Source organism: Erithacus rubecula (assembly GCF_903797595.1).
Source record: "Erithacus rubecula genome assembly, chromosome: 3".
NCBI classification, from domain to species: Eukaryota; Metazoa; Chordata; class Aves; order Passeriformes; family Muscicapidae; genus Erithacus; species Erithacus rubecula.
The window spans coordinates 46,631,212-46,657,209 of NC_136689.1; the positions used below are offsets into that span (position 1 = coordinate 46,631,212).

At 42.6% G+C, this 25,998-nt stretch overlaps 2 protein-coding genes across 2 annotated transcripts in view; one reads left to right on the forward strand and one right to left on the reverse strand.

Moving 5' to 3' along the window:
• Positions 1–5,146: 5,146 nt before the first annotated feature.
• Positions 5,147–16,129, reverse strand: SFRP4 (secreted frizzled related protein 4). Its single transcript, XM_079302659.1, has 6 exons — positions 15,499–16,129; positions 15,263–15,343; positions 15,106–15,171; positions 12,344–12,542; positions 9,016–9,079; positions 5,147–6,323 (listed from the first exon to the last, which is right to left on the reverse strand). Exons 1-6 carry the CDS (start codon positions 16,088–16,090, stop codon positions 6,135–6,137), a joined length of 1,191 nt encoding a protein of 396 aa, XP_079158785.1. The 5' UTR covers positions 16,091–16,129; the 3' UTR covers positions 5,147–6,134.
• Positions 16,130–17,553: 1,424 nt separating this feature from the next.
• The window catches only part of EPDR1 (ependymin related 1), a 34,529-nt gene continuing 26,084 nt past the window's right edge, over positions 17,554–25,998 (forward strand). The window contains exon 1 of the mRNA XM_079302682.1: positions 17,554–17,882. Coding sequence (XP_079158808.1) covers positions 17,575–17,882 — 308 coding nt within the window. The 5' untranslated portion in view covers positions 17,554–17,574. The remainder of the gene's footprint in view (positions 17,883–25,998) is intronic.

Consider the following 25,998-nt stretch of genomic DNA (forward strand, 5'->3'; position numbering starts at 1 on the left):
TAACTTGGCTGGCCTTCATGAAGAACACAAATATTATTCTGTAGCTGATGTAGTCTCACTTTTGCTGTCTGAGTCTGTTGAAGGTTGTGATTCTAAAGAATGGCATTCACTTAAAGCAATTTATTTACCTTGTTGATTTTAAGCGGGAAGTCTAGAAAGAAGGAAGTCCTTCTCATATTTTCTTTATTGTTCCTATTGTATTTAATACATCTAGCTGCTATAAAGAGCTTCCGGACAAATATTTCTTTTGTGATGGGGCATTTGTTACTATAGATATTCCTTCAGCAGATGTCAGACTGAGCATTCGCCTAGTGGCCCCTTTTCCCCTACAGCTGCTTTACTGCCACAAACTCAGCTTGAGGTTCGCTAGCCTGTAGAATGCGAGGGTGCTGAAGCTTCTTCCTGGGCTCAGACCAGCTTAGTTTGTAGGAAGCAGCCTGGCCCCTCCCGCAAGGACAGAGTAAAGGATTACAAAAGAGGTTCTTTGCCCTTCCTGGGGATTCGATGTTTATTTCATGATGGCCTCCAGGAGCAAAAAGAGGATAAGGTTAGGGGATACAGGTATTTTCTAGGGTCAGGGAGGGGGGGCGGGGGGAGAATTGGCATCCTGCCAATAGGGTAGTAGCAAAGGGGAAAGGTCATTCCATGGGACATTTACAGGGGGCTTGGGATAAACCATTTCCAATACATCTAGGATTACAACAGTAGGAGGTTGTAATTAGTGCAGAATTTATGTCACCCCAGTGATGTCAGTTCTGAGAAACACATTTAAACCAAGAAGCAGTCTCAGAAAAGAGTAGTTTTCTTGAGCACAGCAATTTCACATACATCAATTCAGCTAATTTTTCAGATCTCTGCTGGAGTAAATATCTTCTCAACTAGTGGGACAAATACAAAGTTGAAAGTTTAGGTGGGGTTTGTTTTGTTGGGTTTTTTTTGACAGGAGGAGAAATGTTGAAAACAGAAAATTGCTTTTATGTCTTATTAAGAGTCCATAACATGTCTGGTGGAAGTTCACAATAAAAGAGCTTAATAAGTATCATACAGGGGTTATGACTACTGTGAAGCACTTATTGCTCTGGATTGAGAAATTTCAATTTGCTGAAGGTACAGTAGCTCTGCCTCTGCCTATTTATGTATGGTAAAGTTTTGTATACTGAGTATTTGCTCTTGCTTAACCATTATCCTTCATATTGCATCACATCATTCTTAATATAACAATTTTGTCAGTTTGTTTTAACTACTGGATCTTGAAGGATTTTGTCTATTTGGGTTTTCATATTCATGTGTGTCTTTTACAATTCCTGTTTTGTGCTTGGTTAAAGTGATCCAGTAGATTCCATTAAAGTGCTGTGCTATGGCAGTTTTTTTCTTCATGTTGCCTACATATCCAAACCCAAATTGAAATGTGGGAACATTACATTTATTAATGCTCATCATCTACTCCTAAACATGTTCTTGATCTTAAAGTCTTCTAGCAGCTTTGGAAAGGAGAAATTAAACAGATACATCCTAAAACATCAAACATAGCTGTTTTGTTCAGACAATGAAGAGATTCAGATTTGCAAAGCTTTTATATCTCTGAGAAGCAGACTTTTCTACAATTATCAAAATATGCATTCAAAAGAACGGCAATCAAAAAACACTGTCAGTATTTTAAGAGATTTCTTTATCTCTTCAAAAGTTTAACTCACCCTGTAGGTGAGTTATTATATTATTTATACTGCCATCCACTCTTCTTTGAAAATTATATTACTGTGACATTGACATGTATACAATTTTTAAGAATTTTAACATTTATGGTGGGATCAGCAATCATTTGATTTCTAGAGTCAGGAGGACTCTGTTGCAACATAAACTCCATGGAGTCTCACAGATTAAAATCTTCCTGAAATTAAATATACACAAAACTTCTGCATATAAAACTTACAGAAAATCTCTGTTTATTTCATATTTAAATGCCAGTTCAAAAGAAAATGTGGCTTTTATGACTATTTATTTAGAAAACATCTTGTAGTTCGTTATAGAATTAGGTGATGCAAAAAGTTTAATTATAATTCTTCCAAAACTAATAAAAGATAACATAATTATTCTTCTGATTTTTGTCCCAGCAGGAGATAAATAGAACCACAGGACATGTTTATTTATACTACAGACCACATATTTCCTTGTTTAGAAAATGGAATAGAATATAGAATAGCATATAGAATAGTTTAGGAGGGAAAAACCAACCTAAGTGGTAGTTGTTGATCTTTGAGCAACTGCTTAAAATATACAAAGGTCAGCAGTTGAGTGTAGCCCTACTGGTAATTCTGGGCAGGTGCAGTACTTTGTTGACATGGAACCCAGCAGAACTAGATTTAAAATTAATTCCAAGTGCCAGGAATGCTGAGCATATATAGCATCTATTGACTTTAGTAGGAATGACGTGTGCTTGACATGTCGAAAAAAAGAGACTACAAACTTAGGTGCTTAAATACAGCCTATAGGTGGAATCTTAATTATGTTTAGTGAAATGGAAAAACTTAAATAGAAATCAAAGGAGACAGAATTTCATTTGCAGGTGACTAATTTATATGAGTTTAAAAATGCTGACTTAGGTAGGCACGATCTAAAAGATCAGTATGTTTAGAAAACTTCTAAAATAGTTTTATGTACTCTGTAGCAGGAATTCTTAAGCTTTGATTACCTAATGATTCAAATTGAAAGCACCCCAATAAATGTATATATGGTTAGCCATTAAAAAATGAGTGACAGTTACTTCAATGTGATGTTGAAATAACAAATATCACTTAAAGAAATTTTATTGTGAACATAGGTTTATTAAATAAAACCTTTGGAACAGCTACCTAGACTCCACAGCAACATCACATATTATTTTACAACTGTTAAAGTCAAACTTTTTTTCATTTTGGCAGGGGTAAAAACATACAAATTGTTTTCTCCAGAGACTTGTCATCATTCCTTCTCCAGGTTGCTGTCATTAGATTGACCATTCCGGTACGCTGGAATAGACATAGATGCACAGAGCCAGGTGTTTCCAAACTCCTTAACGTTTTTATGTACCCTTTATGCTGACTAACTTTCAATCTGATATGGTAAAAATATGGAAGAAGGAAAGACAATACAACAAAGTTGCATACAAAAAGCAGGGGATATCGTAGTACAAAGAATGCAAGGTATAAATTAGTTTGTGTGTTTTTCCAAACCCATTTTCCTGTATTTTAAGAAACCATGAGTCAAACCAATTCAGCACTAATGCAAGTCATTCCATTTTGAAAATCCCCTACAATTATTAACTCCTTCTGACATCAATTGCCAGCTGAATCCAGACCCAGAACATCCAGAAGAATGAATCCCCTCCCCTCTCGCCTCCCTTCCCATGTCATGAAATAGGTGTTGGAGCAGTTCAGGGCTATTTGAACAGGCAAATTCCTCTCCGGAGGGTCCACTCTCCACCTCTGCACCTTGGCATGTGGCAAAAGGTCAGACTCATCTCTTCTCGTGCACATCCATGACCAGGTGTAGCCATTGCTGTGCTAGTGTACTCCAGCACTGGAGTAATGAAACCTCGATTAAGCAAAGGGGGACAAATGATTTGCTGGTGGATTAATATAATTATTGTAACTACTTAAAGATGAAAAATTAACAGACCAAATTCTTGAAGTGTTTCATTTTTTATTTTTTCCTCAGTGTTGCAGCTACCTTCTTACTGAGGGGCTTGGCCTTTTTTTAATACAAAATAAAAATTGCCTGGAACACCAAACATATGCTTCTAGTGAGTTTCTTACTACTGCCCATACACTGCTCAGTTTAGTTAGAAGTGCCATTTGGTATTTATTAATGGTTTTATCAGAGTAACCAAGAGATACCCCAAACAAAACACTCTAAGTATTTTGATTCTTGTGGTTACAATGAGATGAAAACTTTAATTTGCAGATACTTAGAGAACTTCAGTATGTGTTCTCTGAGCAAGCTAACCAGAAAGTTGGTAATTTGCTCACAAAGAACTGAGGATAAACTGACTTGCCAGTGTAGTTGATTCAGTGGTCAGAGCAAAGAAAAAACAGTGCAGTGGTACAGAGCCACAAGATGATTGACTCCATCTTCTCAGCAGAGAAAAAAAGCTTTTTCTCTACTTGCCTTATTTTTTAATGTAGTATTTCAGTACAAAAATGCAGTACAATCAGACATACTTATTTTTCTAAAACAGTATTTTGAGATTTATAACTCTCTTGTTTATAATTCTAAACTGAAACGGATGTTTAATATAGTCTTTAGTGTCCGATTACAATTTCATTAAAGTTCCTAAACAAGGAAATATGTGGTCTGTGGTACAAATAAACATGTCCTGTGGTTCTATTTATCTCCTGCTGGGACAAATATCAGAAGAATAATTATATTATCTATTGTTAGTCTTGGGAGAATTATAATTAACTCTTTGCACTACCTAATTCTATAATGAACTACAAAATTTCATTTTCATGTAACACATCTGTCCATTTGTTTTAAACATAGTAAATTGGCATCTATGTCTCAAATTTGTTTGAGCAAATTACCAAATATATAACTGCTGCTACTAAAATCACTTCAACGTAATCTATTGTGAATGTCAGACATGCAAATTTCATTGGAATTCTTGTTGTGGTAAAGATCTAAATACTGACATGACCAATTATTACTCCTTATGATAATCTACAGAGAACTCCTTTTTTTTTTCTGACATAGAATTTCTCTTTTATAGAAATCCTTGTTTTACCAGTGTTGACCAGTCTAGTCCTTAGTCTTCCTGCAGGAAATCTTGAAAGTCTTTCAGGCATCTATCATGAGCTCTTCTGATCTTAATGCGGGTGATCTTCCTGTGTATTACATGAAATTGAAATCAGAATGTGTTATCTATACTGCCTCATCCAAGTACACCTTGAAAGGAAGAGTATAAATGCCATCTTGGAGTTATGTCGATCAGATTTATATCACCTCTGCTGCTCTAATACCTCACACAGGAAATGTTAAGTCAGTAAACTTACCTGTGTAAATAAAAACATCTACTTTCCTGTCATCCTTTCCAGGGTAAATGGTACTTTCTGATAAGAAAAACTCCAGATAGCCAGTTGCTTTGAGAAGCTCATTAATAGGGACAAGACTGATTTATTTATTTATTTAAGATCAGAGAAAGTTTACAAATACAGTATCAAAGACAAAAAATTATGCAAATGATTACTGAGCCACTTAAGCCCTATCTTATCCTTAATACTGTACAGTAGCTGTCAGTTATCTTTAGAATAAAGCTTCTATTCCAATTTTTATAGCAAAGCTATATTACAGCAAATGTGTTAAAGAATCCTACAGATCTGTTCACTTTAATCTGTCCTTTCAAAAAACCAGATTTTTCAATTACATGTTTAAATATATTCGAAATTAGAACAGAAGCCAGCCTGAAGTACAATAAAAAAATTGAATGTCTGCTGTGAATGCACTTTTACTACACAAACCCACGAGATTAAATACTACCACTGCAAGCATATTTTTGGCACACACATTAAAATAATCATATAATGCATAGCCAGACAGTTAATAGTAAACTATGCTTTTGAACACTCTGAACAAGGGCTGTGCTTCCAAATAGAAGATAGGTTCAGCTCCAGCAGCTGCAGTCATTGCTACCTGAAATATCTGCCAGAGGTTACCATCCTTCTGCTACTTCCTCAACTGCCAAGGCTAGTGAGCTCTCAGCTAATTTACAGACTAACTCACCAATTACTGCACCAGCTGAGGAGAAACTCCATGCAGCTCTCCAACATCTGGCAGGGAAGCAGAGCAGGCAATTAGTACAAGGAGTGAAAACCTCTGACAGCCAAGGCTAGTTGTATCTAGATGGGAAATCAGAGCCCAAAGATACAGCTCAGTCAGCTGGAATATGCCTACCTCATATTAGTGCAAATCTATGCTCTTTGGCTTGCAGTGACTTGAAAGGATAAGCAAACCTTGTAACAGTAAAGTGCAACAAAAAATGTCTACGTAAAAACTGACATGATTTTTTAAGTCGATGAGTTCCAGACTAATAAAACATGCTGACCAAGCTAGATTATGACCCTTTCATTCAGGGGAAGTCCTTCCTTTCAGGAATTTCACACTCATACTTTTTTGGGGTTGATTTCTTTCTGGACATGTCTTATTTTAATGGCCTTTTTGGGGCCACTGATCAGTGGATTGGTGTTCTTGGTTTGCGGTTTCAGGGCTCCACTTTGGCCACTCCGTCCTGAGTTCTGGTTCTTATTGTGGGCAGTTCGCCTCTTTTGTTCTTGCAGTCGCTGCTCCCACCTCTGTAGAAATGCAGAAGACAAAGAGGATGAATTAGGGAAGGACATAATCATAAATAATTACATCTTAATCAAGCTATCCTGAACCACTGATGCTAGTGCTGCCTTTAAGAGTTTAATGCTCTATTTTGCAAGGCCATGGGTGTCAGCATGTTATGATTATTTGCAGGCAGAACCTTACACATGTACTAGGTTAGAGGGAATTTCCACAATACCAGTGGATGGAAATGATGATTGCCCATCTCGGGTTCATGTTGCACATGAGTGCCTGTTCAGAAATAGAGGGGAGCTGGTACCATGCCATCAAAAGGTCAGGACCAGAACACTGGAACTCCTTTCCAAGGCCCTTCTTTGCTGTCTTGAATCCAACTACCCTTTCACAATATATATATAAGCACACAGCTACAAGGGAAGCTGGTATTTACTTTCTGCTTCTGCTTTTCCTTGGGATGGAGAGGACTGGGCGTGAACCAGCTTATGTTATGGACAGACAATAGCGATGATCACAGTGAAATCACAGTGATGAGAGTTGCAATGGCATGGTTTGAGTAATGTACCTGCAGCTTTATTCAGCAGCACCCCCAAGAAATTTTGAAAAGCAACAAGCCTACCAAAGATAACAGCTGTCAGATTTTTATACCCAATAGTGCAGTAGTTACAAAATAGGCTTTTACAGTAAGTTTAACTGGTCAGCTCTCCCAAATGTGGAGGGATCCATAAAACAGCAACAGAGACTGTGGATTTTCACCTCTAGGAACAGAAATACATATTTTAAGGAAAACAAAGTAGGTAGTAGAACCCAGAAAGGATCTCACCTCTATTATCTTTCCCTTCTAAAAGTCCTAAAGGCAGGGTATTTACCCAGTGATTAGAGCAAAAGAAATGCTCTTTAGCTTCCCTATTATCTCTGCACTGACTTTGTTGCAATTCAGACACTTGCCCTGGCTGGAGAAAAGACCAGCCATGTTGTGGTTATGTTAACAACTGTCTTCTGTGGTTGACGGACAGCTCAAAACATCCATTTTAAATAGTAACACAAGAGAAAATTTGGATGCAAGTCTTCAGAGATGAATGATGGGCATTAAAATGAAGCCACTGTGATATCTAGCTCCATACTGGCTTTGTGTGGTCAGATCTGAATAAAGACCCAGAACATCCAGAACACTGAATCCACATCCCACTCTTCCCTTCCCTTCCCTTCCCTTCCCTTCCCTTCCCTTCCCTTCCCTTCCCTTCCCTTCCCTTCCCTTCCCTTCCCTTCCCTTCCCTTCCCTTCCCTTCCCTTCCCTTCCCTTCCCTTCCCTTCCTTCCCTTCCCTTCCCTTCCCTTCCCTTCCCTTCCCTTCCCTTCCCTTCCCTTCCCTTCCCTTCCCTTCCCTTCCCTTCCCTTCCCTTCCCTTCCCTTCCCTTCCCTTCCCTAACTATCCACAGACATTTAGTTGTGTCCCACTCAAACATGCTTAAATGAGGATTTAGTTTCTGAAACTATTAATACAAGAGGAAATGACATATGCTTTGAAGGGTATTTTGCTTGGCAGTCATGCATCTATTTGACAATTTGAAAACTATCGCCCAAACATGATTCAAGACACAATTAAAAATGACAAGAGTGTGAGGAAGTGACTAAAACACACTGCGTCAGTAACAGGCCACTCAGTTGACAGCCAAAGGATTTCAGGAATCCAAGTCATATGTCAATATTCTTCTAAATCCCATATGGCACCCTTTGCAATTGTCATGCATTTATTTTTTTAAGATTTAATCCATGGGGTTTTTTTCCACACATAGGTTTCACATTAGTAAGTGAAGAAGCTATGAGAGAAGATTGAATGCAATTTCCTGCAAGAAGTTGGTCTGTAATCTAAAAGCTTCTGCTTATGGATTCCTACATCTCTTTTCCTCCTCCCTATCAATTGCCAGTCAAGTAATAATTAAAACAAACATACATGTATGGCCTTAATGCTCTGAAAATTTTTCTGAATTCCAAAAATAACTTTCTTCCATCTCTAAAAGTGGGAGGAAGAATCAGACCTTCTCTCAATCCATCCTTTCTTTCCATTAAAAAGAGGAATTTAAAAGTAGAGAGTGATATCAAGTGCTATCCTGAAGCCCCAAAAAGCAGTGGCACCTGCTGTGCCTGCCACCCATGTCCCTATATTGGACCTTTCCTTCCAGTGTTTCCTGAATCCAGAGAGAAAATACCAAATCCTTTGGGTGGGTCTTAGTAGGGAGTACCTGGTGAGAAGTGTGTGTCTCCAGCCTGCAATCTTCAATGCAGCAAAAAACATTAATCCAGTGCAGAGGATTTTAACTTCCTTTCTTATCTAATGTGGACTATGTACTCATGTGCATATCACCTTCACTTTTGTATCATCACTCCTTGTGGTAGCAGGGATATGAAAGAAATTCTTAAGAGACATTATTGTACAAAACCAGAGTTCACACAAAGATCACCCCGCAGGTTAAAATTAAATACAAATAAAATTTTAGAAACCCTAAAACACAAGACTAAAGTATTCAAATTTTCACTTATAATTGGGTAACTATCAGGGCTGAAAATGTTCAAGTGAAAATAGTGATACTCAGAGGAGTTACATATATCTGAAAGTCATGAAAGTTAATCAATACTGAAGTAAAACAAAGGTGTTTAACTTTTTATTAAGAACATCAGCACTTTTTTCTTTGTTTACATTTACCTTAAATCTTCTGCTTAGTTGGTCCTTCCATTTTTCAACTAGACATCCATCAAGAAGCATCAACCTGAAAATTAAGAAATATACACAAGTTATAGATATTTCTGATTTTAATTCCTGAGATGCCATTCCAGATGTTTTAACACAGATTGGGGTTGAAATGCACCCATAAGTACTGGTACTGACAGTTTTTATGTATGGGATAATGGGATACCATATGTTTCTCTGTGTGTTTGTGTGAAGAATAGATTAAACTGATGCATTTTACCACTGACTTTAAAAAAGAAGCTGTTTCACATGCACCAGCTAATACAGCTTATCTGCAATATAGTAATATATGATCACTTACAATTGTATCCTGTATCATGTATTTCTACCTATAAATACACGAAGATGGCAATATGTGTTTCCTACATCTAACTCCTTAATGAGTACTTTAAGGTGAATTTGGAAGATGTATGATTTGTGCTACTTGCCATACTTGCCTACCAGTGAAATCTGGCTAGCTCCTGCATGAAAACATTGAGGTGTTATGAAAACATGCTAGGTGCTATGAAATTAATTAAAAAAAAAAAAAGTAGTGATTAAATATATATGCCTTAAACAGTTCCTAAAGCAGCTTATTCTAAAGCAGTCTGATACCACACCTTCCCAACCTAGAGGCAACTTTTTGGAGTTTTTTGTTTGGTTGGTTGAGATACCAGGCCTTAACACTCCCTAATGTAAATTTCACTAAAATTCTGGGGTTTTTATTGAGATACCAGTGTTGTCTGGAAACATGTAGACATCATTATAAATGCATAAACATCACACAGCACTGTTCTGGCTGGTGAAGGCTAAACACTGTAGCAGGGCCTGACCTCCAGTTTCCATAAACAGTGCTGCTTCTCTTAGCAGCTCAAACACAGTATAAAATGCTGCCTCTCATAGTCACTAACCACTGTGCATCCAGTTTGACCAAACATAAATGTGAGTGCAAACCTCAGAGAATCAGGACCAATATGTTGTATGCTTTCTTTCCAAAGAGAAGTTAGAAGATTAATGTACAGGATTGACACCAAGGCCACACAGCCATGAGTGAAACCAAACATGGGGTACATCTGGCACAGCTTTGATTCAGGTCAAATTATCCAGTGAGGTTCTAACCCCATTAACAGGCAATAGGTATTCTGTCATTGAGTACAGAGGAGGTACAGCTTCTACTCATTCTGCCTCTGTCATTTAAAAAAAAACCTGCTGTAACTCCAAACCTTCTGTTTGCCTGCCACTGAGTTCAACAAGAAACACATATAATAGTTTATGTTTATTTTTCAAGTCAATTTTAGTACACTAAAATGAAATTAAAAACCTCAATGGCCTTTAAAATCCATCACAAGATATTTAGTGAATCATGTGTTTTTCCATAATAATGGAGATGCTAATTGTGATCTTCGACCTATGACATCTCCCTTTTCTAACTGTTGGGAATGATGAAATAGGAAAACCTTATAAATATGAGTGCTTAGAAAAAGATTTTGAAACCATAAGCAAAATAGAAAAGATAGCAGTTTTTCACTGTGGGGCTGAGAGCAACAATGTAAATGTTTGAGACCTCCTTCCTTTGTTTAAGTAATGCCAAATGCCACAAATACCAAAGAAGCAAATAGACTCCCTCTTCCAAGTATGGCAGGAAAGGTTTAGAGTTAAGGTTTAGAGATAACAAAGCAGTAAAACATAGTAATATAGCAATTCCTATAGGCTGCATGCAAATATTAGGAAATTTGTATCTTGTAGTAGATTGGTTAGTGGAAATTATAATATTCAACACAGAAGAAGACTTATTGTATTGTAAACAGGAAAATTGCTCTCTTTATTATTCTCTCTCTCTCATACCTCTCTCTCTGTCCTGCTCTGAGTTGTGGCTGGCAGCTCTTAGCAGGACCCTGTATAGCCATGCCCTTACAATAAACTGCAAACTTCAAGACCAAAATATAGAGAGCTCCTGAGTTTGTCCTGACGACCATCCCACTGACAATAACTCCCACACCTAACAGCCTCCAGAGGATCCTCTGCAACCCAGAGCTCCTCCATTGCTATTCTGGTCATAGTCCTTCTACATGAGTCAGAGCATGTATCCCTAAAATGGCTAACAAACTGAGGACTCTACATTAATATTTGTGAAACACTTCCAGACCTGGAGGGGTAAAGAGCTGGATAGTAATAAAATACTGTGTTTGCTAGCTCAACAAAAGACAAGTTAAAACAAGATATCAGATGGCAAATTTTAGAAACACCTATAAAATGGTACCAAAATACCAACATAAAACTCATAAAAATATGGACATGGCTCATCATATCTCATTCGTGGATGTTGTGTGGTCCTTACAAGTTTGTGTGATCAATTAACAGCAACCTCACAATATGTAAAACCAGCCTGCACATTTTAGAGACAGCCTTATCTCCAAACTGCAACACACAGGCCTACACAGAACCTAAAACAGCACAACCTACTGTGCTGGCATCTACTGGTGCGCTTAGGGTGCTAATGGGGATGGGATGATCCCTTCTGTCTTAAGGAACCAGGGAGAAAAGGAGCTGTGATTCACCACTCCTTTCCTTCCAGACCAGCATGCTGGATTTCCTTCCATGCCTGGGGCTAGGCTGACTGCCAGATGAAAGGTCTGGTAAAGTTAGTTTTGTTTTATTTTTTCTTTTAATCATACAGCAGGATTGGTCAACTGCTCTGAGAGTATTTGCTTTTCATCTGCAATCTGGGAGATGTATCTCCAGTGTCTGCAGCTGTATGGTATGGCTGTGGGATCAGAAATATCTTGTTGATATCATTGGTCCAAAGTATGGACAGGCCAGTGGAGAAGGCCTGGCTCTGACTCCAGCAGGTCTGTTGACAGATGTGTATCATCCCCCGCCCCCTCCCTTGGTGAGACAGAACAATGCTTTCCACATGGGCCTGCAAACACAGCCACCATTCAGCTTGTTGCACACAAAGCAGCTCAACCCTATGGAAAGTGGTACTGGAAAAACACTCCCAAGATGGAGGCGACTGAACTGTTGCATGATGCCTTATCAATATGTTGTCAGCACCTAATGCCAACAAATTTTATGCTCTTTGCGTGAGCCAAGTTTTGTAAACACCACATCACGGCACAGAGCTGAGGCTGATGAAGTGAAGAAAGTCAGATGTGAAGGTAATGGAAACACGTACGTGTATGTATGAGTGACACTAAGAAAAACTATCAGCCAAACAAGCCTATGATGAGGAAGAGAGCTTTGTTGGTCCTCCTTTCCCTCTATCATATTGCCAGCTCTAACACTTTTTTGCATCACAGCTCACCTTGAGTGCCACTCATAGCACATGATGAGAACATCCTGCTTTGGTTGAAGAGGCGGGCACTGGCAAGAGGAATTTGTAAGAAGAGGCACTTGGGACAGAGGAATTGGTATTGAAGACTTGAGTACATCTTTGACTTCAACTACAGTTGTTATCTCATTGCAGTTCCCTCTTTCTATACTTTTTACTTGAGCATGAATGACTGCAAATAAAATAATAGAGGAGTGAGAACAATAGAACAGTCTTAAAAATTTAAACACATCCCAGAATTAAATAAAATATATTGAACTGGAAGCTGTTGTTTCGGTTGTGAAACTAGAACTACTTCTGCCTGTGTGGGCATGAACAGTGGCTTACAATAACAGAGGTCTGATCTCAATTTGGTTCCCAGTAGAACTGTTGACAACTGTGAAATTAAACATGTGCTTAAATCTTTGCTAGAACAGGCCAACCAATCTCACCTGGAATCACACACAAAAACAGCTCCTTCAACTCAGACTTGAACTACCCTTTGCATAAATCTAACCCATTCTCCAGCCACATCTGGCTTTTTCCAATTAAGTAATGAACAATTTACCTCACAGACAGTCGTATTGAATTCAGTCTTTTCAATAATAAAATAACTTCCTGCAGATTGCAACCAGGAAATAGTCTTTTCTTAAATATAAGAAACAAGAGAAGGTTAGAAACAATAGTCAAAAAACTAAGAAGCTTAGGATTGCCATGATTTACTTGAGCTATACCTTTTTTCATCTTTTGCCTTTGGATATTCTACCAATGGTGAGATCCTCATATAAATGAGACAATGAAACAGATTCTTCTGACTCTGAATATACAATCATTGTATTTTTATCTTTCATTGAGGAAAACTGCATGTCTGCATGGATGCAAGAATGTGAAATGCTACAGATTGTCCTGAAATTATCCCTGGATAACTTTGTACCTACAAATCCTGGCATTACCTACCACTCCAGCATTTCATCTCTTCTCTCTTGTGAGAAATACCAGATCTAATAAATTAAGTATAATTTTTACATGAAGAACTTTGTCTCTAGGAAATGTCAAAATGAAAAGGGTTCTACTGTCCAAACACTCTTCAGTGAAAAAAGCATTAGAAGTGTATAGACCACAGGGTGATCAGCCTGCCCTTACCAGTTACCGGGTCAAAAGCCTTCACACAAACCTCATAACATTTGAAATAAACTTCACATATAGAAAACAGGAGACGAGCACTTTTAATGTAGTCTGGGGTTTTTGTGCGACCTCTATCAGGACATGTGTAACAGACACAAAACATGAGGAATTTCAGTTTTGGAGACTCAAATCCATTTTAAAGTTTGATTGGTTCTGATAGCTAAAACTACAATTTGGCTGTATGTCTTATTTTAAAGATTTTCAGGAAAAATTTGATTGACTTTCCATTCAATGCATCTTGCCCTCAATTCATTTTCCATATAAATATTTTCCATATTTATCTCAGAGGGTGTTGAATAAAAATTTACATCTCAAAAACAAGATCTTGATTTCACAAATTCAATGGAATTTAATTTTGGACTCCAACATACAGGCTTTATTCAAGGAACACTACCACAGAAATCACTGGAATCAGAATTTACATGGCTAACACCTGTCTTTCATTTCGGAACAGTCATTTGATATCACTACTTCATATGTTTCAGGCAACTGTGGAAGTTCATTACTCCACCTAAACCTATCTCTATGTTGTACTGATGCAGATCAAAGAATTATATAAACAGAGTATGTGGTGTACAAGCACCAAAATAACATAATGAACAAAAAACTGTACAATTATCTAAGCTAGAGGTTCAGCTTGATTATTCCCACCAAACATACTAAGAAATAAGCAAATAGCTACATACTTACTTTCATTTTATATCAAATAAATAGGAATTTAATTGTATTATAACCCTACTGCAGAAGAACTGGATAAATGACTTGGAAAAAACCTGCCATGTGAGAAAATGCCCACAAAATGCAAAATGAAGCAGTAGTTTATATTAAAATCATAGTTAGCAGGGGCTTTGTAATTGACACTAGGTTTAATCTGGCATTTATCTAATCTTAAGTAGAGTTTTTCCTGACTCACACCATCAGAAATCTGAAGCAGGGGGAAGCCAAGAGAGAAGAGGAATAAATACTTAGTTTTATTGCCAGTATGTCATGCATCATATAATAAAACTATTAACTATCTCCTTGGCTGGATGGTGCAATTTGTCACTGAATTCAGTAAATCTCTTGACATTTTGCACCAGACAGAACTCTGGCTAGTAAGTGAAAGCATATATAACCTTCTAAAAACATTTTACTTTGCTGCAGCGGGTTTACATTTAGAAGTTTTATTTGGATAACAAACTCCTGTTATTCTACATGCTGGATGAAAACAGGAGCTGGCCAAGTTATCACAATCACATCAGACAAGTAACCATTGCAGCAGCAAGCACCCTTTCTGCAGAGCAGAAGGGTGCACATTAGTGACATTTTACTGCTTTTGTCAGAAACACACTATCATCTATGCAGTTACTACTACTGCCAGCACAGGGTGCTATAGCTGGATTTTGAAGAAGACAGCTAAGTATCCCCAGGCAAACACCCACTTGGAAATGCTGTGTTGGAGCAGTCTTCTGATGTTATACTTGTTGGATAGGCCTGGTGTGGGTTCAGCACCCACACAGAGTTGCCTAATTTGCAGGGACTCAAGGAGGGTGTGGGACAGGCAAAGTGAAACATTTCCCCCACGCACTTACTGTAGCTGTAGTTCTTGACCAAGTAGGTTGACAGCGTAGGTTTTGGTTTTTTGCACCTGCACCGCTCTTCAAAGAAAGAGAAGAGAGAAAGGTTGAGGGGTGTCAGAGGGACCCAGTCTCCCGGGGAGGTGGAGGCGGGGGCTTGTCCTAGGCTCACCCTGGCCGCGGCTCCTGCAGTCAGGCTCCAGGGGTCTGTCCGGCATCATAAAGCCCTGTGTGAAGTCCGTCCACTTCACATCTGCAAACAGAGGTGTGTCAGGGAGTGAAAACTGTCCGTAGAGGCTCCAGGACTGGAGCGTGGGGTTCCCGCAGCGCCCCCGTCCTACCCCGGGGCGTCCCGCGGGGGTGGAAGGAGTCCTCCCTCCCATCTCTTGCTGCCCCTAGGGTTCTCACCCTCCGGCACGCCGGTGACGATAGCCTCTGGGGAGATGCAGACGCCGCGGTCGTAGACGGGGAGGTCGTCGCAAGCCAAACTCTCGGGCCAGCTGTGGTTGTAGCGGCGCATGATGGGCTCGCAGTCGTCGCGGGCGCGCTGGCAGACGGAGCGGCACGGCTTGATGGGGTCGTAGAGGAACTCCAGAGTGCAGATGGGCGCGTACATGGCGCAGAGGAAGAAGGGCAGGACCGGACTGCAGTCGATGGCCACCAGCTCCTCATACTGTTCGATTGCGAGGACGGCGTTTTCCTGGGTGCTGTGGTGGAGGTGGTTGGGCATGCGGGTGATATTCCAAGGCATGGGGCGACACATGGGGATGCGCACCGCCTCGCACGGCGCGCCCTGTGCCCGCGGGCTCACCCGCAGCCACAGAGACACCGCCACCAAGGCGCGCAGCATCCTTTTCCTCCTCCTTCTTCTCCTTGTTCGCCGCCGCACCGCGGGTCCCGGCGGCGGAAGGGAGCGGAGTGGCGCTGCCTCCCGGAGCCCTGCTGCAGTCAAGTCGCGGGAGCCGCCGCGCCGACAGCCATGGACATCGCAGGACCGCATTTATATCAGTGGCACGAGTGACGTGGAGCTGATCGCTCTGCTTTGGCAGCCCCGTTCCTCCGGGGGGTGGTGGGGGGGGAGGGGGGGGGGTGTCTGTGCGTGTATGTGTGCGTTTTGCTGTGCAGGCACGGTGACATCACCTCCACCCCGTTTAATCCCCGGGCGACATCACTGCGTCTCTCAGCCGCCGCTCCAGCTCCGTTTCAGTTTTCATCTGTGTCATAAATTCCTTCAGGTGGAAGGGGGGCGACGGGAGGGGAAGGAAACACAAACCACACAGCTCTGCGGCGGGCCTCTGCGCTCCGGCGCGGGGAGAGGGAAGGCGACCGTACGAACCGCGACTTCTTCCCGGCTGAACTTTATGCACCGCGTTTTCTCAAGGGAGAAGAAACTTTTTGCGGGCTTGAGCGAGCTCCGGCGGCTGTTCCCGACGCCTTCAGAGGTTTGCAGAATTCCCTCCATGAGCTCCGCACGGACAGGGAAAGGCGTGAAGGGGACGAGCGGACAGACGAGATTGTGGATTGTGGCGCGGTTTGCTCGGCACAGGGGATGCGCCGGTGACCGAGCCGAGACGGAAGCGGGGCCGGTGTGAAGCTGCTGTGCGGGCTTCTGTACCCCAATCGCATTTGCACACGACTGGAAGAAGGGCTTTCAGACTTTGGCCAAGCTGTTTCTTATTTTCCTTCCCTTGGTGCTCCATGGCCACGCACCCCTGTTGCAGCGGATTGGTGTGCGGGAACAAAGGGCTCCCTCACAGCCATCTTGCCCCCTTGCACCTCCGGGCCCGTTCTTCACTGTGGGACATGCCACTCCCCCAGTCTTTCAGGACCCGCTGAGATAAGATTACCTCAATTCAGGTTATTGCAGTGACCTGAGAGAACCCCAGCGTGGCTTAGGGCACCTGCCCCGGCCAGGTACCCTGGTGCCACCGGTGTTGCGCTCTGCAGATAGAGCAGAGCTGCAGAGACAGAGCATCTGTGGGGCACGGACCTCCCCTTCCTGTAATGGGTGAGGAAAGCACATCCAGATCAGGCAGGAAACCTAGCTGATACACCTAAGAAGGCAGTGGAAGATGAATGAATGCAAGTGGTGAAGGAATCTTGGCGCCACTGTCCGTGGGGAGACACTGAAATGCCCCCCCCCTCGAGAGCAACACTAAAGCAGTTTGTCCCAGCAGGTCACTCCTGTTCGCCTATACCCTCCCTCCCCGAGGTCACGTAGAGCGCTCAGTGCTTAGAGCTCGAGCTGCCCCTCTGGGGCAGCCCTCGCGGAGTAGTGGGCACGGCCAGGGCGCCCGAGACCCTCCTGGCTGCGGGGAGGCAGGCGTGGGAGGACGAGTGTCCCCGTCGCCTGTCCCTGCGCTGTCTCGTGCCCCTGGCGTCCGGGCGATATGGCGGCAGCTATCTATCGCCGCCGAAATGATGCGGGTTTGGAGGCGGGCCGCCCCCGCCCCCCGGCACAACCTGCCCGCCCGCCTGCGCGCCATGCGGAGCAGCCGTGCGCCGAGGGAGCGCGGCGCGGAACAGAGTATGGCGCGGCCGGCGGCCAGGCGGCAGCTGCGCCTGGGGCCAGGACCACGGCTGCGGCTGCTCTTGCTGCTGGGCGTCCTCCTGCTGCACGGTGGAGCGGCTGCGGCGGCCGAGCCGTGCCAGGCGCCGCGCCAGTGGGAAGGGCGCACCGTGTTCTACGAGCATGGCTCTGGCCGCAACACGCGGGCCGCTGTCTCCTACGACGGCCCCAACCAGCGCCTCCGCGTCCTGGAGGAGAGGAAGGCGCTCATCCCGTGCAAGAAGTAGGTAGCAGCGGGACCTGCGGCAGGGCCGGGCGGGGTGGAGAGAGTCTGCGCGGAGCCCGAAGGCGCCTCCCGGGGTGTATGGGGTAATGCGAAGCCGGGAAGCAGGCCGGGAGGGCGGGGGGATATTCTCGGCCCCGCGTTGCCGGCGGCACCTCCCCTGCGTGAGTCGGGAAAGTGCGGGGACAGCGGAGGCGAGGCACTGGCGTGCTGGGAACTGCTGGCGCTAGGAAATCTGTCACCAGCATGGCTTGGATTTATCCAATGTATGTCTATCTGTGTACATATATATCGAGAGATTTAAGGTCAACAGTGTCACCTTTTTGTCTTCGGAGATATTCTCTCTCTCCCAGCTCTTTTGTTATTAAAATGGAGTTGGAAGCTAATCCAGAAAGGTGAAGTATTATGAAGATATACTCAAACATGTGAATAATGTTATGAGACAAGGGAGAACGTTCTAGCTCAGTAATTTGCTAACAAGTTTAAGTTACAAGTTCTCTGGGCCTTCTTGGTCCTTGCCAGGGTTTGGTCCTAAGTCAGGGTGTAACGATCCATCCATTTTCTGTGGTACAGTGTATTCATTCCTATTGCACAGCCTTGCAGGATCTTCGTGTTTTTCATTTATACAGGATGTATCTCTTAAGTCTATAACTAATCCTAAAAATCTCCGTATCATTGTCTGTTTCTTGATTTGCTGAAAAGCAAATGTAGAAAAATACTGACTAACGAGCCTCTTTTCTTTTTCCCCAGCCTGCCAATGTCAGGTTGGGTGGAAGAGCTGATCGGCCTAGAGAGGCCTTCCTGGTGAGACATTTCTGACTGAGTGTCAATCACTTTCAGACAACGTCATACCTGCCAGTGCGGGGGTAGCTGGTCTGTCCATGCCTTGACCTCTCCCACCTATTAATTATTCAATAAATAGTGTGTCCATCCTTAGCATCTGTGAGACAAGGTAAAGAGCAGCCTACAAATGCTGTATCATCAAAATTAATTGTCTCTCCTGTTGAAAGATCAATATTCCTTTTTGCTGCTGTCTCTTTTTCCTGACAGTCATTTTCATACCTAATGCATTTCATGTCTGATGCAAGTTTTTTCTAGCTTCTAAGTTGTACTACACTAATTTCTTCAAGCTTCTGTTTATTTTATTTGAAAACTTTTATTGAATAATTATTCTACATTTTAGACTCTGGGCCAGAGATTGCCTTTTGCCAAGATCTTATCTTTTTACATTTTTGATAAATACCTGCTCTGGATACAGTTTTGTCTGGTTTTGTAGGGCTAGAAAGAGACAGAGTGCAGACAGGTGTGCCTCTTGGTTTTTCCTGTATTAGATTTTTGTTCTAGACAATATCTGATCTCCGGGGTCTTTAATGTTTCCATGTCCATGTTTTTTGCCATCCAAAATTGGCAGAAAATAACTGGAGAGGGATTTTGTTATATGTGCAGTAGTGTCTGCTCAGGGTGTGACCCAGCTTCCATTTAAGTCAACAGAAAGTCTCCCATGGGTTTCAGTATGTGTTGGAGCAGGTCTAGAATTGCGATCACAACTTCATTTCACTGTGGACGTGGTGGAGGAGAGGAGAGGTTATTTTTCAAAAGACAGGATAAATCCCTTTGTCTCTAACTTCTGAAGGCTTCAGTTTACTACTCACTAAGTTTTGACGTTTACAATAAAGGGGGAGGTAGTGATTACAAAATCAACAAGAAAAATAGTGCTGCCCTGGTCTCTAAGGAAATTTCAGTCTAAATTCTCAACATTTTGTGCCTATCAGATGTAACTTATGTGCAGCAGTCAGAATTGGCCAACAACCACATTTTTCTACAAAACATTTTCTGAAGCTTGCAAATGTGAACCTTAATTAGACACAGCTTTGCTTGAGTTATTGGCTGACGTTAATCAAGGACACAAATATTTGCCTTTGTGGAAAGGCTTGCAGGCTCATAACTGCAGGAAAACATGAAACTTTCAGGTTTTATGAGGTAGATGTATGTTTCAAATTCATGTATTCTGCTATTTGGCATTTTCTACCTACATCAGCCTGGTAAAACACACCTACCTCAACTTCAGAAAAGTAACCACCCAGTTGCTGCTTTGTTAACATCACTTCTTTGCTCATCAGTTGTTTCAAGGATGCAGTGACCACATTGGTACAGACTGCCCATTCCCTATTGTCCAGCTGCACTGTCACCTGCCACCTGGGCACACACCTTGCTTGCCAGGCAACCAACAGAGCTAGCCCATTAGAGAAGTCATAGAAGTGGTTTCAACCAGCTTCTTAGGTATGTGTTTCTCCAGGTCACATAGTGGGCTCCTCCATTCGGGCTCAGAGTGTAAAAACTACCAACAGTGATTCTAGGCTGAGATTTTTCAAGGAGCACCTATTCCAATTGGATTAATTTCTGGGCTTTCTTTTTAACTTCCTTTACAGGCCCAGCCTTTGCTACACTCTGCTTCTTTTGTTTTTGCCAGCATGCCTTGCCCTACTGCTTCTTCCGGCTTCAGGATCAAATTTTTGGGGATAGACAAGGTGAGCAGGGACAGTCTTGAAGTTTTGCATAGTGCTCAGCTGCTACTGATAGCAGAAGAGGAGAAAACAAACACTGAGTATATTGAGCTGTTTCTCATTTGGACTAGATCATTCCAGATAAAATGTCAAAGCTCCCTAGAGCTTGAGGTAAAGCTGTGTTAATGCTGTTATACACAGAACATGTGTTTTAATCCATTATTGCGTACTATGTGAAGTGTCTTCCTGTTGTGCTCTTTGGATGTTAAACCTTCCTCACTCTTACTCAACCCCCTGTTGATCTCTATCTCAGGACACTTCACGAAATAGGTAGCAGTTATTACCGTAGTTTGCAGTTGGGACGAGTTTCTTTTTAAAGTAACTTCAAATGGTGTGGATTTGAGTATGACATCTTTTCATACTGGTGAGAAATCCTGGCACAAAGTCCAAACAAAAAATCCTATTGACTACATTGTGGCCAGAACCTCATGTGATCCATCACCTTTCATTTTCTTGGAGAAACGGAGCAAGGGTTGTATTCTTTGGCACTGCTGAAGCCACTCAATAGGTGTTAGTGCTCAGTTATGAAGAAAGAAAAGCATGAAGTACAGAGCAGAGCAGGAATAGTACAGGTGATGTTTGGAAGCTGGAGTGTTACTTGCCGCATGCTATGTTCACAGAGTTTCACCCTTCTTTTCCATATTGTTTTCCACAGAATGATTTTCAGGGCAGGCCCAATAATAGATTGTCCTGTGAGAATCACAGAATAACAAGGCTGGATGAGACCTCCAAGGTCATCAAGTCCAACCTATGCCCTAACACCTCAACTAGACCATGGCACCAAGTGCCACATCCCATCTTTTTTAAAATACATTCAGGGATGGTGACTCCACCACCTCCCCAGGCAAAGCATTCCAATACTTTATTATTCTTTCAGTGGAAAACTTTTTCCTAATATCCAAACTGTATCTCCCCTGGTGCAGCTTGAGACTATGTCCTCTGGTTCTGTCAGTTGCAGCCTGGTGAAAGAGACCAAGTCCCTCCTGACTACAACGACTTTCAGAAAGTTGTAGAAAGTGATAAGGTCACCTCTGAGTCTCCTTTTCTTCAGGCTAAACAACTCCAGCTCCCTTAGTTGTTCCCCATAGGGCTTGTGTTCCAAGCCCTTCACCAGGCTTGTTGCCCTTCTCTGGACATGCTCAAGCATCTCAACATCCTTCCTAAATGAGGGGCCCAGAACTGGACACAGTACTCAAGGTGTGGCCTCACCAGTGCAGAATACAGGGCGAGAATGACTTCCCTGCTCCTGCTGGCCACACTATTCCTGATACAGGCCAGGATGCCATTGGTCTTCTTGGCCACCAGGGCACACTGCTGGCTCATGTTCAGTAAGCTGTCGACCAGTACCCCCAGGTCCCTTTCTGTTTGGGCACTGTCCAGCCGCACTGTTCCCAGCCTATAATGTTGCAGGGGGTTATTGTGGCCATAACAGAGGACTTGGCACTTGAACTTGTTAAACTTCATTTTATTGAACTCTGCCCATCCATCTAACCATACCAGGTCTCTCTGCAGGACCCTCCTACCTTCCAACAAATTGACACATGCTCCCAGATTAGTGTCATCTGCAAATTTGCTAATAAAGGACTCAATATCCTCATCCATGTCATCAATAAAGATACTAAACAGAACAGGCCTCAGCACAGACCCCTGGGGGATACCACTGGTGACCGGACACCAGCTGGATGCAGCACCATTCACCACCATACTCTGGGTATGGCTATTCAGCCAGTTCTTAACCCAGCAAAGAGTGTTCCTGTCCAAGCCATGGGCTGCCAGCTTTTCCAGGAGTATGCTGTGGGAGACAGTGTCAAAAGGCCTTGCTGAAGTCCAGGTACACAACATCCACAGCCTTTCCCGCATCCACCAGGCGGGTCACCTGGTCGTAAAAAGAGACCAGGTTGGTTGAACACAACCTGCCCTTCCTAAACCCATGATGGACAGTGCCTTTGCAAGCTCATCTGCCAGCTCCCTCATCACCCTTGGGTGGATCCCATCTGGTCCCATAGATTTATGAATATCCAAGCATCTCAGCAGTTCTCTGACTGCCTCCTCCTGGATAACAAGGCGACCATTCATCTGCCGATCCAGGAGGACAGTTATTCTAAGGTCAAACCAAATTCCCACTAAAAATTGAGACTAAGGCATTAACACCTCTGCCTTCTTCTCATCCATAGTTACTAAGTTCCCTCTCTCATCCAATAGAGAGCAAAGGTTGGTCTTATCCTTCCTTTTACCCTTAATATATTTGTAGAAACATTTTTTATTGTTTTTTACAGAAGTCGCCATTTTAAGTTCAAACGGAGCTCTACCCTCCCTATTTTTTTCCTACATGCCCTAGTAGCCCCCTTAAATACTTCCTGAGACAGCTGACCCTCCTTCCAAAGATGATGCATCCTCTTATGATTCCTAAGTATCTCCAAAAACTTCCCATCCAGGCTGGACTTTTACCTCGTCCTTTCAACCTTTCAGCACACAGGGACAGTTTCTTCCTGTGCCCTCAAGACCTCTGTTTTGAAGCACACCTACCTTTCCTGAACTCATTTGTTTTTAAGGGCTTCTTCCCAGGGAACTCTTTGAATAAGTCTCCTAAATAGGCCAAAGTCTGCCCTCTGGAAACCCAGTATAAAAGTCTTACTAATGTTCTTCCTGATCTCACTAAATATCGAGGACTCTATAATTTCATGATCACTATACCCCAAGCAGCCTCTGGCCACCACATCTCCCACCAGCCAATCGCTATTTACAAACAACAGGCCTAACATAGTCTCTCCTCTGGTGGGCTCACTCACCAGCTGCAACAAAATTATCCTCAACATACTTTAAAAACTTCCTAAACTGCCTTTTTTCTGCTGTAATAAGTTCCCAGCAGATGTCTGGCAGGTTCAGTTCACCTACAAGAATAGGTTGTGCGCTTCTTCTTTCTGATTAGGTGGACGATAAAAAACTCCCAGTAGGATATCAGCCTTGTTAGTCTTACCCTTAATTCTTACCCATAGGCATTCAGCTCCATCATCATTAGTTTCAATACCTATGGCATCTAAAGCCTCCCTAATGTAAAGAGCTACCCCTCCACCTCTTCTCCCTTTCCTATATTTTCTGAAGAGCTTGTAGCCATCCAGTGCAGTGCTCTAGCTATGTGAGTCGTGCCACCATGTTTCCATGATAGTGACTACATCATAGCTCTGCTGTTGCACCATGGCTTCCAGCTCTTTGTTTATTACCCATGCTGTGTGTATTGGTATACATGTGCCTCAGCTGGGCTGCTGATTTCACCCCTAGCTCAGGCTTACCACCCCTGGGTCTGCTTTCAGACAGCCCAACTGCGTCCCCTTTCCCCTTCAAACCTAGTTTAAAGCCCTCTCAACAAGGTGCACCAGTTCAAGAGCTAAAAATATTTTGCCCTTAACTGAGAGATGGATCCCATCTGGTTCCAGCAGGCAGATGCTGTAAAAGTTGTCCTATGATCAAAAAATCTGAAATTTTGCTGATGACATCAACCCTTGAGCCACTTTTTAATGATGTAAGTTCTCCTATTTCTTTCACTGTTTATCTCAGCCACCAAGGGGACTGAATAAAAGACTACCTGTTCCCCTGCCCTGTCAACCACTTGACCCAGGGCCCTAAAGTCGTTTTTAATTGCCCTAACACTCCTCTTTTCAGTCTCCTCACTGTCAGCCTGGAGTATCAACAGTGGATAATAATCAGTGGGCTATATCAGCACAGGAAGTCTCTCAGTGATGTCCCTTACCCAGGCCCCAGGGAGGCAGCACACCTCTCTCTGGAATGGGTCTTGTCAACCCATATGGGGTCCTCTGTTCCCGTCTGAAGGGAGTCACCCAGCATGACTACCCTTTTCTTTTTTATGTAAGAAGTGGTGATCCATCTCACAGATGAAGCATAAGTAGGAGGCTCACTGTTCAGATAATTTACTTCTAAATAATCTGGCTGACTGTCTAAATCAATGATTTTGTACCTATTCTGAAGTGGCACTTGGCTGGGGGATGGAGGTCAGGAGGAATTTTTATTATGGCCTCCCCAGTCAGAGACCGACTTCCACTCCCCTTCATCAACCAAGTGTCCTTCTATTGCCTGACAGTGGGAGGTTTGGGAATACTTGGACTCCTGGTGGGCCTCCCTCAAGGATGGGAGGCTGAAGCTCTCCCAGTCTTATTTCCCTTTCACTTTCCCTAATGCTCCTTAGTCTTTCAACTTCCTCCCTGAGCTTGGCCACCAGCAAAAGGAGATCATTCACCTATTCACACTGCAGGCAGGCTTCACCTGCAATGCCCCTTGGTGTGAAATGTGATGGTGGGAAGAAAAAAAAACTTTCCATGTGGTCAACACAGTTAGTAGGAGGAAGAAAAATTTTTTGTTTGTTTGTTTTTTGTTTAGTTTTTTGTTTGGTTTTTTTGGTTTTTCTTTTCTTCCATGCATATATTTTAACTGTAACCTCCTTGGCCTATTGTACAGTACTCAGCCTGTGTATTTGCAGCTGTTAGGGTTAGTGTCTTAAAAACTGTACCTGCACAGCAGAAAAACAATCAGGAGGTACCCTATTAATTTGAAAACAGAGCTGCATGTTAAATTTCTTTAGTTCAACCTTATATGCAAAAGATAGGCACAGTTAAGGGGATGATAAACTCCTCACCTGGCAACACAAACGGCTGATGTGATAGAGGAGTGACAAAGCTATGTTTAGAGAAGTAAGTCTCTTATTCTGGCAAGCTCTTTGCCTGTGTGTGTCAATCCCTGTCCTTGACTGAAGAGACACAGCATAAGGTTAGGAATAACATTCATCTGAAGAAGAGGTGATGACTTTGCAAAATAAAGTGAGTGTGAGCACATGCCTGATTTAAGTACTTTTTAGTTGGTTTAGGATGTGTGATTGTAAAGGAAAAAAACAGCGGTGTCTGAGCTATTAAAATCATATAATCCATCAGTTCTGTGGTCATTGTGGTGACTCAATAGGCTAAGAATTGAGCTACCCTGAGCAACTGCAAATTCGTTTCCCAGACTTGGTTTTGGGAGTGGTTTCTGCGGTTCACTGTTTTGGGAAATGAAAGGCTGTCACGGGTAAAATTTTCAGAATTGGCCAAGTTGCCCAGGAACCCACGCTCCACTTTTTAAGATTATGTATAGGGTGCAGACTTGTGAGACCTTTAATTTGCAGTGAAACACAAATGAATTTTCAGTTTCTTTAAATGTAACCTGAGTGATTTGGACTAATTTTTATAATAAGTAAGATTCTTTATAAGCTGCTATGTATGTAACTCACTTCTGAGAACAAGAACTGAGTGAAGGTACTTAGACCTCCTGCATTTACTTGCCTCTTATAGGTGTCAAGTTCTTTCAGTTGTCTGCTGCCTCATGACTGTGAGTTTGGAAAGGTGGCTTTGGAAAGCTGCAGTGCTGGATGCACATGGACAGTCAGATGCCAGGCAATATCCTGAAGCAGGACTCATTTGTTCTAGTGAGAGTTCTGAAGGGATGTGGATTGTTGGCTGTGCAAGTCTCAAGTCCTGCATTTCCATCATTAGCCTGTTTATGAGTCA

Coding starts and splice junctions, on each gene's coding strand:
- SFRP4 (XM_079302659.1), bottom strand. CDS start 16,090: ATGCGGTCCTGCGATGTCCATGGCTGTCGGCGCGGCGGCTCCCGCGAC. Junction 9,080..12,343: donor TGCTATGAGTGGCACTCAAG/GTGAGCTGTGAT, acceptor CTTAATTTTCAG/GTTGATGCTTCTTGATGGAT. Junction 6,324..9,015: donor AACTAAGCAGAAGATTTAAG/GTAAATGTAAAC, acceptor GCATTTCTACAG/AGGTGGGAGCAGCGACTGCA.